We start from the raw sequence: 14,813 nt of genomic DNA, 5'->3' as shown, positions 1-14,813 counted from the left end.
ACCATTGACCGGATCGCCACCCGATGGACACTAAGCTGTGTCCCAGCCAACCACGCCCAAACCAAGAGGCAGCGTTGCCGTGGTGGGCCTCTGGCTGTGTCCCCTAATTCAGCCCTCCCTCTCCACCAACGGCCAAGGTTCCTCCTCGTTCAGCGGAGTCCTCCGTTCGATGGGTATGAAGTACCCACTGTGTGCCAGATGCAGTTCTGTGAATCAGAAGGGGCTGTGACATCTAGGTAGCCACTGTGCGCGCCCAGAGGAACCACGGGTTAGTGGGGCAGAGAGGCCCTCCAGGTAGAGGGACCCGAATTCTGGGAGAAAGGGGAGGCCGTCAGCCTCTCTCAGGGCCCAGAGGTGGCTCCTATGCTGATCTGGAAAATCCGCGTTGATTCTGTTGTAGAGTTTTTGGCTCTGATGGGAAGAAGGAAGGGAGATAAAGTCTGTTTCTTCCTGCTTTTGTCAGACGCTCTCTTTACCGTTTGTATAGAATTGCGACTGTTCCTTACAACTACATGTGAGGAAAGAAGGTGGATCTCATTTAAAATCTAAGGAAACTGAGCTCAGAGTTTAATTGGCTCTGTGGAGAATGGGATGAGCCCGAAGCGCAGCCTCAGAGTAAGCGAGGCCCCAGGGCGGCTGGCATCCCGTAAGATGCTTTTGGTGCCTCTTTTTCAGGATGAAAAATTCCACCTGCTGGAATGTTTTAGAATAAATATACACATTCCTGACATCATAGGTGGTGGCTCCCGTATCCTGGCAGCCGTTTAGGAAAAACGGAAGTCTTTGTCTCGTCTGGTTGGTGTTTGCAAAGGCAGTGTTGCGTGGGGTGGCAGTGAGGATGGACAGATGTCCCCTGAACTGGTAGCCAGGAGCGGGGCTGACCCCACAGAGGACCGGGGATGCTGTGGGCCTTGGCCTCTACACAGAAATCTGCTGCGGTAGGTAGTCATTATGGCTTTGCCCCGGGTGGCCCCATCCTGAGGGGAGGACTCTCAAATTATGAACAACCCCCTCCAAAACAAATCACTCAAGTAGGGTGATTGTTGTGCTAATTCATGCAAGGAATCTTCACACATCTTCAGATCCCATCCAACTCCATCAAGCTGTACCAATGGGAACTAGGTGGTTATTGAGAAGAACTACTTCCCACTCCTTTATTAATGATAATTAGACTAATTGGTTATGTTTGCGTCATCATCGCAATTACCGCGCACGTTAATTAGCTGCTTAATCACCATCGTATTCGAAGGCTCAAATGTTGTTTCATTAATAATAATTAGGCGGATTGGTGCGTTTTATCAGTAGTGGCTCCTTAGTCGCTCTCGTTGGTAACAATTAAAACAGTCATTATTGTGTTGTTCACATTTAAGTCTGTTGGCTGACTTGTTACTCTCAGGAACAATTAGATTAACTGGTTATTTGTATATTTTTATTAATGACAAAAGGAGAAGAGAGTGAAGCAATGCCTGGGAAGGCCCCCAGTGTGCCGGGCTAGCTCGCACACCCTCGTTCATGTACGTGGCAGGTGGCGGGGCAGGGAGGGGCGGGGGTGCTTGCAGCCTTTCTGCTACAGCCGTGGAGACTGAGGCACTGGGGCGAAGTGTGTTTGCCTTAGGCCACAGAGGGAGTGTGAGACAACCTAGCATTCAGCCCGGCCCATCCTAGACCCAAACCCTATTTTTTAATCTCTGTATACCATCATGGCTACCATTAGTAAAGGTATTAATAGTCAGAGAGTTTCAGTTTAAAATAACGTAACTTATGGTCTTTAATTCAAATGCTGAAATAGCAGACAGGAGGAGCCCCTGGGTGGCTCAGTCGGTTGAGCCTCCGACTCTTGGATTTCAGCTCAGGTCATGATCTTGTGGTTCGTAGGTTTGAGCCCTGTATCGGGCTCTGCACTGAGCATGGAACCTGCTTGGGATCCTCTCTCTCCCTCTCTCTCTGCCCTTCCTCTGCTAGTGTGCGCTCTCTCTTGCTCTCAAAATAAATAAATACAACATTTTTTAAAAGTTTTTAAATATTTATTTATTTTTGAGAGACACAGACAGAGTGCGAGTGGAGGAGGGGCAGGGAGAGAGGGAGACACAGAATCGGAAGCGGGCTCCAGGCTCCGAGCTGTCAGCGCAGAGCCTGCCGCGGGGCTCGAACCCACGGACTGTGAGATCGTGACCTGAGCCGAAGGCGGAGGCTCAACCGACCGGGCCACCCAGGCGCTCCAGTGAAGACTAAAACAAATAGCAGACTGGAAGTTCTGCCCTCGGTCAGAAACCCTGTGCGGGTCTAGGACACCTCCCATGGTTTCCCGAAGAAGGGACATGAGTAGTGGTTTTCCAAGCGGCCCTTCCTGAGTCACCGTCAGGTCGACTTCCTCACGCGACTCCCCGTCTCCTGAGTTCATGCGCGTCCGCGTTCCTCTCGACTCGCCACCGACCCAGCTCCTGTCCGGGCCAGGGCTGCCTGACAGCTGGCCAAGGAGAGGTCAGTTCCACCTCCCAGATGATGGCTCTCCTTCCGGTTTCTGGCAGCTCACACCTTGTTCTCCTCCTGCAGTCCTGCTGCTGGGTCTGGGCCTGCCTGTTACCTCCTCGTCTTTCTATGTCCTGAAAGAACCAGAGGGTTCCATCTGCCGCCTCTCGCGGGATCTCATGCAGGGCCCCGGTTCTGTCCACCCTCCGGGCACAGACCATGCACAGATCTCGGCGCCCCCACAAGACTCCCCTGGGTCCCTGCTGCACGGAGGCTCCACTGGGGTGCTGCCCAGCCTCACACACCTAACGTCCTCCTAAAGAACTACTGAGGCTGCCTTCTCCTCCGCTGTGCTCCTCCCCAGTGCTCCCCATCTGGGCAGTGGCGCCACACCTACCCGCCTGTGTTGGGCAAGCACAGTCGGGTCCTCGACCTACCTTTTCCTGTCACACCCCTAACTGTTGTTAAATCTCGCCCACTCTGCCTTCAAAACATACCCCGAGTCAGACCAGTTCTTGCTGTCTCCACGGCTAAAGCCCAGGTGGGGACCACTGCCACACCTCAACCCTGTTCTCCCCGAGGGGCCCTGCCACCATCTGACTAGCCCTTCACACTGACTCAGACTTTTGTACTGGGGCTGGTGCCCAGGCAGGAGGCCAAGATAGTAATAAAACTCCCAGCCATGGGGTGGCGCTGGGCTCCTGGTCTTGCCTTACCTTGTTTGATCTTGAGCAGTGTAGGCCTCAGGATCCCACCTTAGAGACCAGGGTGCTGGACCTTCTAAAGAAAGGAACTTGCCGTATGGCTGGGAGCTAGCAGGTATGGGTTCCATTTGCTTCCTCAAGGATTAACAGGACCCCAAATGCAGGGACTTGAAATAGATGGGGACCATGGGGCCATATATATTAAGGTATGAATGGCCATCCCTGGCCTATGCCCAGGTCCTCCCCAGGCCCGGCTCCTGCCCCACTGACCCTGTGGCTCACCAGAGGCTGTATCCAAAACCATCTCAGTTTCCGCCAGAATGGACGTCTGCTCTGCGTGAGGTGTCTGGGCCCCTGGAGGAGGCTGATGGCAACCCTTCCAGAATGTGGACATTAGAGCCGAGGCCAGGCGGCAGCTCTGAGAAGAGCCGCGTGTCCCTGCATGGCTGTTGAAGGCACGGTGAGGCCCTCCGAGCAGCGTCCATGGGACACCAGCGGCTGGCTGGCTGGCATTCCGTCCTGACTGCTGTCCCCTCTCCCCACCACGTGTTTCTCATCTGTACACACAAGATGCTCCTTGTCAGTGAGAGGAGGCTGGGGCCAGTGGCCCACCCCCTTCCCTGCTGGAAACGGGTCCCCAGACCCTCTGTCAGCCATGCCCACTGCTTCCGGCTTCTCTGTCTCTCTAAGTGGCTACCATAGAGTTTAATTACTGTGTAGGATTTTGCTCTTTTACCTGAGTGTGCAACCTCAAACAGGTTGTTATTAAGCCCCTACTGTGTGCACAGCAGTGAACCAGGTGCTGTGGGTCCCTACAAAGGAGGTGGAACAGACCCAGTTGAGCCTGTATGGAAAGTTCTGGTCCCACTTAACGCACACACAGTCTTTCAGGAGAACACCATCCAAGGGGTGACTGGGGTTGGAACCGAGGGCTCAGACCCGCATCCCCAAGCTGTGCAGACACTTTGCAGGGGTGGGTACAGGGAGGAGGGATGACGGAACCAGGGTCCTCACATCTGAATGCCGGCTTTGTCTCCTGTCACTTTCCCTCCCAAGGTCCTGTTCTTCCTGTATAAAGTACGGTGGAACAGACCCACTTCGTAGGATTCCTGGAGGACGGAAACGAGATACAGTGTGTAAAGTGCAGGGCAGAGGGAACACCGAGCGGGAGTGGCCCCTCCCTAGGCCCTTCTTCCACTTCCGTTTTCTGCTTTCTCCTCCTATGGATCCCTGCTTCTCTCCTTGTGCTTCTGGTATTTTCACCATTATGGTGAACACGGAGTGTGATTCCCAGACATGACAGCTCTTCAGGGTTACTGGGAGAGTGTTTCCAAAGTCACTGTCCCCTTGGGCTTGGCCCAGACCTGTCTCAGAGTCCAAACAAGGGGCCCACATACTCTATTTATGACAAGCTTTCTGGGTGACTCTGCAGCAGCCAGCCTGTCAAGGATCCTCTGGAGATGATGGCTGTGTGGCTTTAGCAGGGGTGCTTGTCCTCTCTGGGTCTCAGTTTTCATTATTGTCAAATAAGGAGGTTTAATTTCCAGTAGATCACGAACAATCCTCTTACTCCAACACTCTGTGGGACAGCAGCATCCTGAGGGGGTTTGCAAGACACAAAGGTGGAAGGGGACACAGGGTCAGAGGAATGAGCTCATCAGGAGGCCAGTTTTCTGGAACTTTCTGGAATGTTTGAAAGAGCACGAAATGCTCCAGGGGCCATCACTGCCCCTGGTGTGTAAGGAGGGAAGAAGACTAACGTGTCCAGATTTCGAGCAGAGGCGGGTGCTACGCGGGGTCAGGAGGGGCCTCAGAGAAGCTGTGTGCTGGTGGTGAGGGGGTGTGAGAACCCCAGAGGTCATGCTGAAGCAGGGTCACCTGGAACGTGCCTTCTGGAGGGTGGTCCTGGGACAGTCACCTGCAGGACTCTCGCTTGGCCAGGAGGCGAGCGGAGCTGAATTGGCTCAGCCGGGTGTTGGGTCTGAATGGCTGTAGGGGTGGGGCCACGAGCCTTCTCGGTGCTCTTCCCCGGCCCTCATCCTGCAGGGAGGACCCTGCCCAGGCCACCATCCCGCTCTGCTGGGCCCCTCAGTTGTGTCTGCTCCAAGCACACATCTCCCAACCAAAGTAGATGCCACCAGCAAAGACACACCACGACTGAGCAGGTACAGGGACAGCTAGGTGCCGATGCACCAAAAATTCCGTTTCTGTGCCCATTGCTGACTCGCGTGCGCCCCCAGTGGCAGGAAAGGGAACAGTCCACGGGAGCAGCAGCCCTTGCCATTTGTTAGTATTTATCGCCATCTAGTGGCGGTATGGCATCATTCACCCTGGATGCACAGGCCCCTCTTCTTAGTGCCCCTTAAATTCAGTAGACTTCTTCAAGCATTTATTGAGCACCTGCTGTATGCCACGTCCTGCAGTGGTCCCTGTGAGAGATGCAGAGGGAGCAAGAGGGGCCTCTGCCTCAGAGGGCATGTGAGTCCGACGGACACGGTTACACTGGCCTTGAGCATGGAGGAGGGAGCAATTAATCCAGGCTGGAGCCCTGGCTTGTGATTCTGTTCTGCTTGTGGAGCACTTCCCTCCCTGCGTTTGCTCCTGGCCACAGGTGTCCCAAGTGTAAGCGAGGGAATGGAGAATGGAAGCTGGAGAGTGGGTGTCCAGACTGGTCTGCAGAGAATTGTGGGGAGAGCTTTCACGAGTACCCCACCCCAGACCTACGGAATCGGGGGGAGGGGCTGGGACAGGAGGCCCATGTCACCCACCCTTGGTGATTCCATGCTGACTGATGCTTGGGAACCACCGTCCTTCAAGATCTTCGGTAATGGCTTGACCCACTGCGTGTGTACGTAGAAGCGTGCAAGTGCGTTCATGTGTTTATTTTAAATGCTCAAGTGCTTGAGATAGAATAGATAATACAATAGTTATATACCCATCACCCCAAATGTAACAGATGTCAACATTTTGCAAATTTTATTTCAGACCTTTTCTTTTTTGCTTTTGTTCCTTGTTTGTTTGTTTGAAAACTAAAGCATTACTAAGACAGCTGGTCACTGTGTCCCCTTCCCTCCTCCCCTCTCAAAGGATATCGTCACCAGGAGACTGCTCCATGCAAGATTGTCACCCACATTTTACTTTTTCTTTCCAGGGCCCTCCAGGACCACCTGGCGTCCCCGGTCCCCCTGGACCCGGAGGCCCCCCGGTAAGACTGGCTTTGATTTTCCCCTACAGGGGTGCTTAGGTACAGAGTTCATGGCCCATGGGAACCAGGAGCATCTTTATGTGTGGCCATCTGTTTGTCCTTCATCGAAGAGGAGAGCAAAGGCATAAACAAGGAGGACCCCAGCCTCTGTGCTTTCAGACCCTTAGATTAGTCTAGAAATACCTCTTGAGCTCTTGGAGCACATTGGTTGGCTGCTTCTAGAGACAGACACATGGCTGGAGGTATGTTAGTGTGGGGGTACCCATTCGGGTGCCTTTTACTAGTTCGTGATTTGGTGCTGAGGCAGCCAGAGGGCTGGGGTAGACACAGGTCAACACGCTCCCCACACACACTTGCTGTGCAGCAGGGAAAATGCCCCTGTAGGCGGAGGGTGGGGGTGGGGCCGGCCCAGCAACCAGCGAGGCCTTTCCACCCCTCCCACCTGGTAAGAGCCAATGTGGTGGCTTCTGACTGCAGGCCAGACACGGTGTGACGATTGTGTGTTTCACAGTGGCCCGCACTAAGGATGCTCAGATGCCCTGAAGTCCATGCAGCCTTGTTCATCCTTATCAGAGCCAGGCGCCTGGGGCCCGGCCAGGAGAGGCACTGGGGAAAGGCTCTGATGCTCCAGAGAGGCCAGACTAACCATTCCCATGTGGTTCCCTTCTCAGGGTTTACCTGGAGAGATCGGCTTCCCAGGAAAACCTGGGCACCCCGGGCAGGCGGTGAGTTCCCCAGGGTCGTCCCTGCCCCCACGCTTCCCTGGATTCCATTGGTCTATGCTGGGATGGCTGGGTGCCTCCAGGTCTGCTGGCCAGTTGCTGCGCCCTTTCCTCCCCTGGCCCCTTCCTGCTGTGGTGCCTTCCACGAATTCAGTCTCCTGGGATTGCGGCCCCGGGGTCTCCCAGCCAGGGTCCAGATTGGGGCTCCCTCTCCCCAGGCCACCACCTTTCTTCTCATTACCTGGAGGCTCCTGAAGGCTGTTTAAAGTGACTTCTTGTCTCTAAGAGATACCTGCCGGGGGGAACATAAATAAAGACAGTGGCTGAACGCTTCCTGTCCTCATCCTGACTGCCCTTCCTCACTCCCAAACTCAGAAGATCCTGGGGATCTGGAGGCTCCCTCCTGCCTTTTAAGCCCTGAGGATGGGGCTCAGAAACCTTAACATCTTCACTCCTGTAACGGGTGTGCCATTAAAGCTGGGTGTATCTCCTAGTTCTGGCCCTGAGCTCCTCAGCGCCCCGTGGTAGGTGTGGCCTGTGAGCCTGTGACACCTTGTGACGGCACGATCATCCTCATAGACCCGTAGAGGACCCTCAGGGAGGCCTCAGCTCCACTGAAAGGGATTTCCTTACAAGTAGTTTTCTCTCTCTCTCTCGTGGGCCGGTGGGTGGGGAAGCCAGCAGAACCCACAGCCCTGGAGGGGTTCTGAATCAGATCGCGTAGCACCCAGCGGCAGTGCCCCTTGGACCTTTGGCAGGTCCGTCGGTGGCTGTGGATGGAGCTCCCCCAGGCAGCAGGGACCGTGATGGCTGGGATGTCCGTGTTCTCAGCTCTGCTGAATCCCCTAGGATGTGGGCCGTCCATGCAGGGGTGTGATGCACACTCGGGGGTGAACTGATCCACACCTAGAACACCTGCTCCGTTGCAGTGTGACCGGCAAACATTCACGAACACACAGTTAATGGCAGCGTCACCAGTGGACTTTTTCCTCACGTGGCGGTGTCCCCTGAAAGCTCAAATACGTTAACAATCCCACCTGATCTAATGGGTTCGTCAAAAAGTATGTGTGTTGGTGTGAACGTTCAGAGGAGGGGAGAGAGTCGTAGGCAGGGGAAAAAGTATTTGAAGGCATGGAGGGTGTCGAGGGGGGAGGTTGTGGCCACTGAGAGTTTGGGGTGCTACTTCTGGATTCAGTGTTTGCTCCTCAGTGAGCTCATACTTCCACGGAGGCCAGGTGAACTCCCCTCCTGCCCTTCCAAGGGCCTTGACTCCTGCGACCCCTGCTCTGGGGAGGCGGGGCTGCCCTCCCAATAGGCTGCCAGCCCAGACTAGAGATGCCAGGAAATAGGGGAATCTTAATTTGGGTGTCAGGAGACCTCTTGGTGGAATAATGACCAGGTTTCCTAAAATAATAATCATTTTTGAATAGCACTTACAGCTGTCAAAGTAATGACATGTAAAATGTCATCTTGAGGGGAAAGGATTTCCCTCTGTCATGGGGGTGTGTGTGTACCTGGCCCGCCACTCAAGGCTCAAGGAAAATCAGAAGAGCAAACAACTCTTAAATAGCAGAAGGCGGAGCCAGGCAGCGGGGCGTTAAAAGCCCACGTGTCCCCATCACCAGGGCGGGGCCTGGAGTCCACCCCTCAGCCCTTGGGACTCTTTGTCCCTGTGCCTGTAACACCAGCTGTCCTGTCGGACAGGATGGGGGAGGAGGCAGCCTGTAGGGAGGAGAGGACACAGAGCCCCTCAGTGTGGCCCTTAGAAAGCATAAGGCAGACTTGGTGAGTGCCAGGCCGGGAGACTGGGAAGGGGGGACATGTTGGTGGAGATTTCCCAGAGAGAGAGGGAAGCAGAAAGCAGAGGTAGTGAAGGACCGTCGGCCCCCTCTCGCCCACCACGCACGTCCAGAGTGGCCGGACCCCGGATGCTGGCCAGAGGGTGAGGGCCGTCTCCCTCATCAGGCAAGTGTAGGCCAGCCTGGCCCCACAGAGACGGCGGCACACTGGCAAGAGAGCCCCCCTGAGGAGGTGGGGGTGGCCCCCAGCGGCTGGCCAAGAGCCACTCGGTGCATTCTCCCGAAACATGTGTCTTATTTTGCTCTTTTTCACTCTTGACCAGGGCCCACCTGGAAAGGACGGACAGAAGGGAGCCCCAGGCCTGCCGGGACCCGAGGTTGGTGTGCACGGGGGTGGCCGGAGTTTGGGGCCCAAAATGCAGGCGGAAAGGGATGTTGGATTGCTGGTAAATTCTAAAATACACCGATGGCTTGGGGCCTGGATCAGGACTCGGGAATGTTGGGGCTCACCAGGTCAGACGTGGGAAAGTCCTTCACTTCTGCTTAGGTGACTGAGCCAGACAGAAGCATGTGGAAGCCTCGGGCTTTCCCACGAACGTGTTCGGAATACGTCTGTGTTGGCGGGGAGGGACAAGGTTGGGATACTCGTAACCTAAGAGACTTTAATTTTAAAAATATTCTGGTGCGGCTCATCATGGTAGGAACATTAGGAAAAGAGTCAGAGGTTAATATCATAAATTTGGGAAGCAAGTCCCCCGTTCGCACGCTGCAGGTGAACAGTTACGAGAGCACAGCATGAATATTTGCGCCAGCGAATTTGATTCCTTCCCACAAAACACACGTAGGCTCAGCACGTATGCCCATAACCATCCGCGAAATGCGGCCTTTCGATATCACGGGAGCATCCTTCATCCTTTTCAATAAGTACCTTACAACCTCCACTTTTTCCTGACCAAATGCAGAATAAGCATGCATTTAACTTCATTCCATGGGTATTTCACGTAAATATTCTCCGTCTGTCTCCCTTGGTTTTCATGACGGAGGAAAGGGCTAACCGATGATCTTGCAGTCTCAGAATCGCTCATGTGACCTCTTCCATGCTCCCAAGTCTCTCAGTGAGAGAAAAGCACAGTTTTCTACCCAGTTATGTTTCTGTAAAAACAAACCCAAAGCAGAGGCCTGGAATGTGGAATCCGAGAGGTTGTATAAGCTGCCACCCCAGTACGAGTGGTTCTCCTCCTGAACCAGACGGTGACTAGCACTGAGTGTGTCCCCCGAGCCTGGCCCTCTCCTGCCAACCTCTCTCTGCATTCCTTACAGGGGCAGCCAGGAGAGAGAGGGGAAGACGGTCTGCCTGGAAACCCCGGCCCCAGGGTATGGACCCCGCCTCCTCCCCGCCAGTGGGCTCTTCGGAATGGGGTGTTTAGGCTGTGTGTGAACCACAGTTGACGGTGTGAGTGGTCTGGCAGTTGGGGTCTGGTGGCCCCGGGGCTCGGGCCCCACAGGGACAGACACAGGCAGCGGGAATGACCACACCACACCTAGGACAGAGGGAGGAGGGCCAAGCGGGTTCCTAGGGGGACCTGTAGCTGAGGGGTCTCAAGGAGAGCTGTGGCCTTAAGAAGAACTCATCACTGTCCAGCTCACCTGGCAGTGAGGAACAAGAGGGGCTTCTCTCTGTCTGTCTGTCTGTCTCCCTCCTCCCCCCTCTCCTCCTCCAGGGGCTCTGGTGTCCCTCCAGAGCTCCCTAAAGCCTGGCCTCTACTCCTGGCTGATGCGGTCTGTGGCATCCAGTCCCCACCTCCCACCCTCACCCCCTGCTCCATGGTTCCTGTATGTCGGGGTCTGTGGGGGAGGCAGAGGCCACTTCCCGTGTCTTTGGACAGGGCACCTCCTGTGGGAATGGGGACCCCAGGTGCTGCGTTTGGATGGCTGGCCCTTGGAGCCCCACCTCTTGGGCTAGAGTCTCCTTTTGTCTCGAGGACCAAAGCTCAACATCTCAGATTTGGCCTGGGCTCTGAATGCAGTGAGCACAGACCATGTGGCGTGTGTGTGTGTGTGTGTGTGTGTGTGTGTGTGTGTGTGTGTGAGAGAGAGAGATATGTGTCAGTGTGTGTATGTGGGGTGCATGTGTGGTGTGCAGGTGCAGGTACTTTGGCTCTAGGGGAGTCTGTAGAGACAAGAGATTGCCCCGGGCACTGCCCCTGCCCCTCCCACCTGCACTTCGCTGGGCTATGAGCTAGTTGAGGGCAGCAACTGTGACTGGGTCTTTGTCCCCTCTGCTCGCCCGTTCCCAGCTAGGGTCAGGCATTTGGCAGGTGCTCAGTAAGGGTTTTCTGCATGGAGGATGGAGGTCACCTCAGCCCAGCAAGAGCACAGGAGTGGCCCGGACTCTACAGCTGCCCTCTGGAAGGCAGGACCCCGATCACCCTGCTGGCCGGGGAAGGTGTTCTTGGGCCAGATGCGGGTCCCCTGGCGTTGCTTTGCTTTTTCATAAAGTGGCCGTTCTCTAGAAGACCAAAAGAAGCCAGAGGAGAAAAAGGTTAGAAAGCACCTGGCTACGTCAAACATACCCACGTGCTCAGATGTGGACAGAACCTCCCGAGATCCACCAGGAAACCTCCTGTTGTCTGGATTCCAGACTCCAAGGACCACCCTCATGCCCCTGTGAGCTGTCCTGTTACCACTCACAAGACGGTACTCCTTCATACTTTAAGAAGCAACATTTGCATTTAAACAATGTGCTTGCAACGATTCCCCAAATCCCTGAAATATCATAAGTCATCTGCTGCGTTGTGTCCATGCACGCCCCGAGGTGGCTGTGTGGGGTGAATGTCATGGTCTTAAAAACACCTTTTGGTGTTTGGCTGAAATTCTACCCTTTTCCAGAAAGGACTTAAAACGCTTGCACAGGTTTGCTGGCTTGACCTGGCAGATCGTGTGCTGTGAACCATACTTCAGTGTTGTGTTTTCCCAACTTTGTAAATCGGTGAGCCCTCCCGAGCTTACACGTGTGAATTCCCACACTCCGTCCACTGGGCTTCGGATGCAGCCTCTCCCCTGTGCACGTGGGTCCCCAGAAGGTGGCCATCGATCACATCACGGGAAGTGCTGGGATGAGCTCAGAGAGGCGCCTTCAGGGACTTCTGTGGTCTCTCTGCCTGCGTGTTTTTGGTTTCTCGTGGTCACTAACTGGAAGATTCAAACAGCCAGGCCTACTGCGCCAGCTCACGTGTTGGTTTTATACAATTTCTAGTGCAAAATGTTTAAAACACTTCTCTGGGAAGTTCAAAACTATGAATGTGTGCAGTTTTCGTACTTTCTACAACGTCCTGGGTAGCCTCAGAGAGGATCTGGCCTGGGGTCTTGTTAACTTCATTTTGACAAAATGCCAACTGAAGATTAAAATCTTCCGAGGAGATTACGGATAAGTGGTGGACGGCGGGCTCATGCGTCTGTCAGGGGACGGCCCTGGCTTGCATGATCGACCTTTCGGGTTCACGTCAAGAATTCAAGATGCTGCCCAGTCCTCCGTCCATTGTGCCTTTGACTTCGAGCTCACGGCACGGATTCAGGAAGCGCTTCCAAAGCCCTTGAAGACGTCTTGTAAGCAAACCCAGACCCTCAGTGCCTTCCTCGGCATGTGAGAAGCAATTCCCACAGCGAGGATGTTGCCGTCCTGGTAGATTTAAAGTGAATGTTTGAGTGGCAGGTATTTGCACAATCTCGGGCAGCGCGGTTCTCGCTGATGGTGCCTGTAAACACCGGGAAGTCGGGGGATGGGAGCGTGGGGAGAGTTTCTCTGTGCCGACTCCAGTGTGAGTTCCCCTGCTGGCACCAGACCTTCCGCATCAGGTATTGCTGTGTTGTTTAATGCTGAACAGTGTTTTGGGTTACTTTTTTCTTTTTCTTACCTTCTTCTCTGAGACGAGGGGATGGTGGAGGTCTTCCCTACCAACTGAGTCTGGCGTAGCTGCAGGGGAGACCATGATGGGCACGGAAATCCACTCATTCATTCATTCATGTGCCCATCACTTATCAGAAAACCATGTTTCCTTATGGAAATCTACGCCGATAGTATAATGGGTGTCAGAAATTGTCCAGAGTGGTTCTCAAGACGCATTGTTGGTTAGAAATTACAGTCCCTCCCCACCAGCACACACACGCACAGATTTGAGTCAGTGATTTATAGGGAAACACAGCATCTGGATGCGTTGGGATCAGGGAAGAGTCCCCTCTGGGCCTGTGGCTCCTTCTTCAACCCACCGCAAAATGCTAATTAGGAACCTAATGGCTGAGGACTAAACGTCATCCCATCTGCTGGAACCAGTGTGTAACTGTTTGGGGGGCTGCTTTCTGGTTTACCAGAATTTCACCCAAGACTTGGTTTTATTGTAACCGAGCATGGGAGCTAGCAAAGAAAGCTCTGACCCACCTCCAACCCTGGGGCTGCCTGTCTGAATGGCAACCACAAGACAGTGGTGAGCATGGACGTGTTCATCAACGGCTTCTCCCTCATCGCTGGACCCAGCGTGGGGCCTGGGCTCCCCTACAGTTAGCACAGCTCAGAGCTGGACGGACCTATGAGTCCCTGATTTTGGCCCCTCATTGTTCTGAATTGTACGCTTTTCGATTCAGGATGAATGGGTTCACCTGCGTAAACTCTGTCGGGACGATCCAAGATTCTAGCAGGGGTTCTCTCTGGGGGAAGTGAAAGACGTTATGAGGGAGTGTGGAAGGCCTCCCTCCGGAGAGGCCGGGTGCTTGGGTTTCCACAGCCTGCATGGCTGCATAGAGCACGGGCCGTAACCCTGCTATGCGCGTGCCTGAGAATCCAGAGATGCTGCTGTGAATGTGTGGGGCCAGCGGGGGAATGACCACCATCTCTGCAAATGTCTGTGGGACGTGACGGCGTGTCTGTTATTCTGTCTCCAGGGTGAAGTTGGGGAGCAGGGCCTGGCAGGCCGACCTGGAGACAAGGTCTGTTTTTTCTTTCTTTTCTTTCTTTTCTTTCTTTCTTTCTTTCTCTTTCTTCCTTCCTCCTTCCTTCATTCCTTCCTTCCTTCCCTTCCTTCCCTTCCTTCCTTTCTTTCTCTTTTTTTCTTCCTTCCTTCTTTCCTTCCTTCCTTTCCTTTCCTTCTCTTTCCTTCCCTTCCTCCTTCCTTCCTTTCTTTCTTTCTTCCTTCCTTCTTTCCTTCCTTCCTACCTTTCCTTCCCTTCCTCCTTTCTTCCTTCCTTCCTTCCTTTCTTTTTTTTCTTCCTTCCTTCTTTCCTTCATTCCTTCCTTCCTTCCCTTCCCTTCCCTTCCTTTCTTCCCTTCCTTTTCTTTCTTTCTTTCTTTCTTTCTTTCTTTCTTTCTTCTTCCTTCCTTTCTTTTTTCACTTTCTTCCTTTTCTTCCCTTCCTTCCCTTCCTCCCTTTTCTTTCTTTCTTTCTTTCTTTCTTTCTTTCTTTCTTCTTCTCTTTCTTCCTTTTCTTCCCTTCCTTCCCTTCCTTTTTTCTTTCTTTCTTTCATTCTTTCTTTCTTTCTTTCATTCTTTCTTTCTATTTCCTTCTCTTTCTTGTTTTTCTTCTCTTTCTTCCCTTCTTTCTTTCTCATTCATTCATTCATTCATTCCATTCTTCAGTCAATGCATTCTCTCATTGTGATGCCCTAGGCTTGTATCAGTTCCCTCTGGGGGCTCACTTCCTTCATCTCACGCATTCATTTATTTACCCAATGATTATCAGCATGTCCTATGCATCCATCACTGTGTTGGGCTCGCAGCCATCAACCAAGAGCAATGACCAGGTGCAGTGAGTGGTGATATGCAGGTGTGCGTGGGAGGGCAGGAGGGAGGCCCCTCACTCACACTTGGGGAATGTCGGGAAAGATGACAAGGAGGTGTCATTGTGTCAGAGTCCTAAAGGACAAG

At 53.7% G+C, this 14,813-nt stretch overlaps 1 protein-coding gene across 5 annotated transcripts in view; it reads left to right on the top strand.

The window, feature by feature from the left end:
* The window catches only part of COL22A1 (collagen type XXII alpha 1 chain), a 259,317-nt gene that overhangs the window by 139,582 nt on the left and 104,922 nt on the right, over window positions 1-14,813 (top strand). For 4 of the 5 annotated variants that reach the window (XM_042923636.1, XM_042923634.1, XM_042923632.1 and 1 more), the window contains 5 exons: window positions 6,325-6,378; window positions 7,050-7,103; window positions 9,223-9,276; window positions 10,220-10,273; window positions 13,835-13,879. In XM_042923636.1, the coding sequence (XP_042779570.1) occupies window positions 6,325-6,378; window positions 7,050-7,103; window positions 9,223-9,276; window positions 10,220-10,273; window positions 13,835-13,879 (261 nt within the window). The remainder of the gene's footprint in view (window positions 1-6,324; window positions 6,379-7,049; window positions 7,104-9,222; window positions 9,277-10,219; window positions 10,274-13,834; window positions 13,880-14,813) is intronic. The other variant, XM_042923635.1, reaches the window with a different exon arrangement.

Source organism: Panthera leo, chromosome F2, assembly GCF_018350215.1.
Source record: "Panthera leo isolate Ple1 chromosome F2, P.leo_Ple1_pat1.1, whole genome shotgun sequence".
Taxonomy (NCBI): Eukaryota; Metazoa; Chordata; class Mammalia; order Carnivora; family Felidae; genus Panthera; species Panthera leo.
This window is presented reverse-complemented; position numbering and strand designations above follow the sequence as displayed.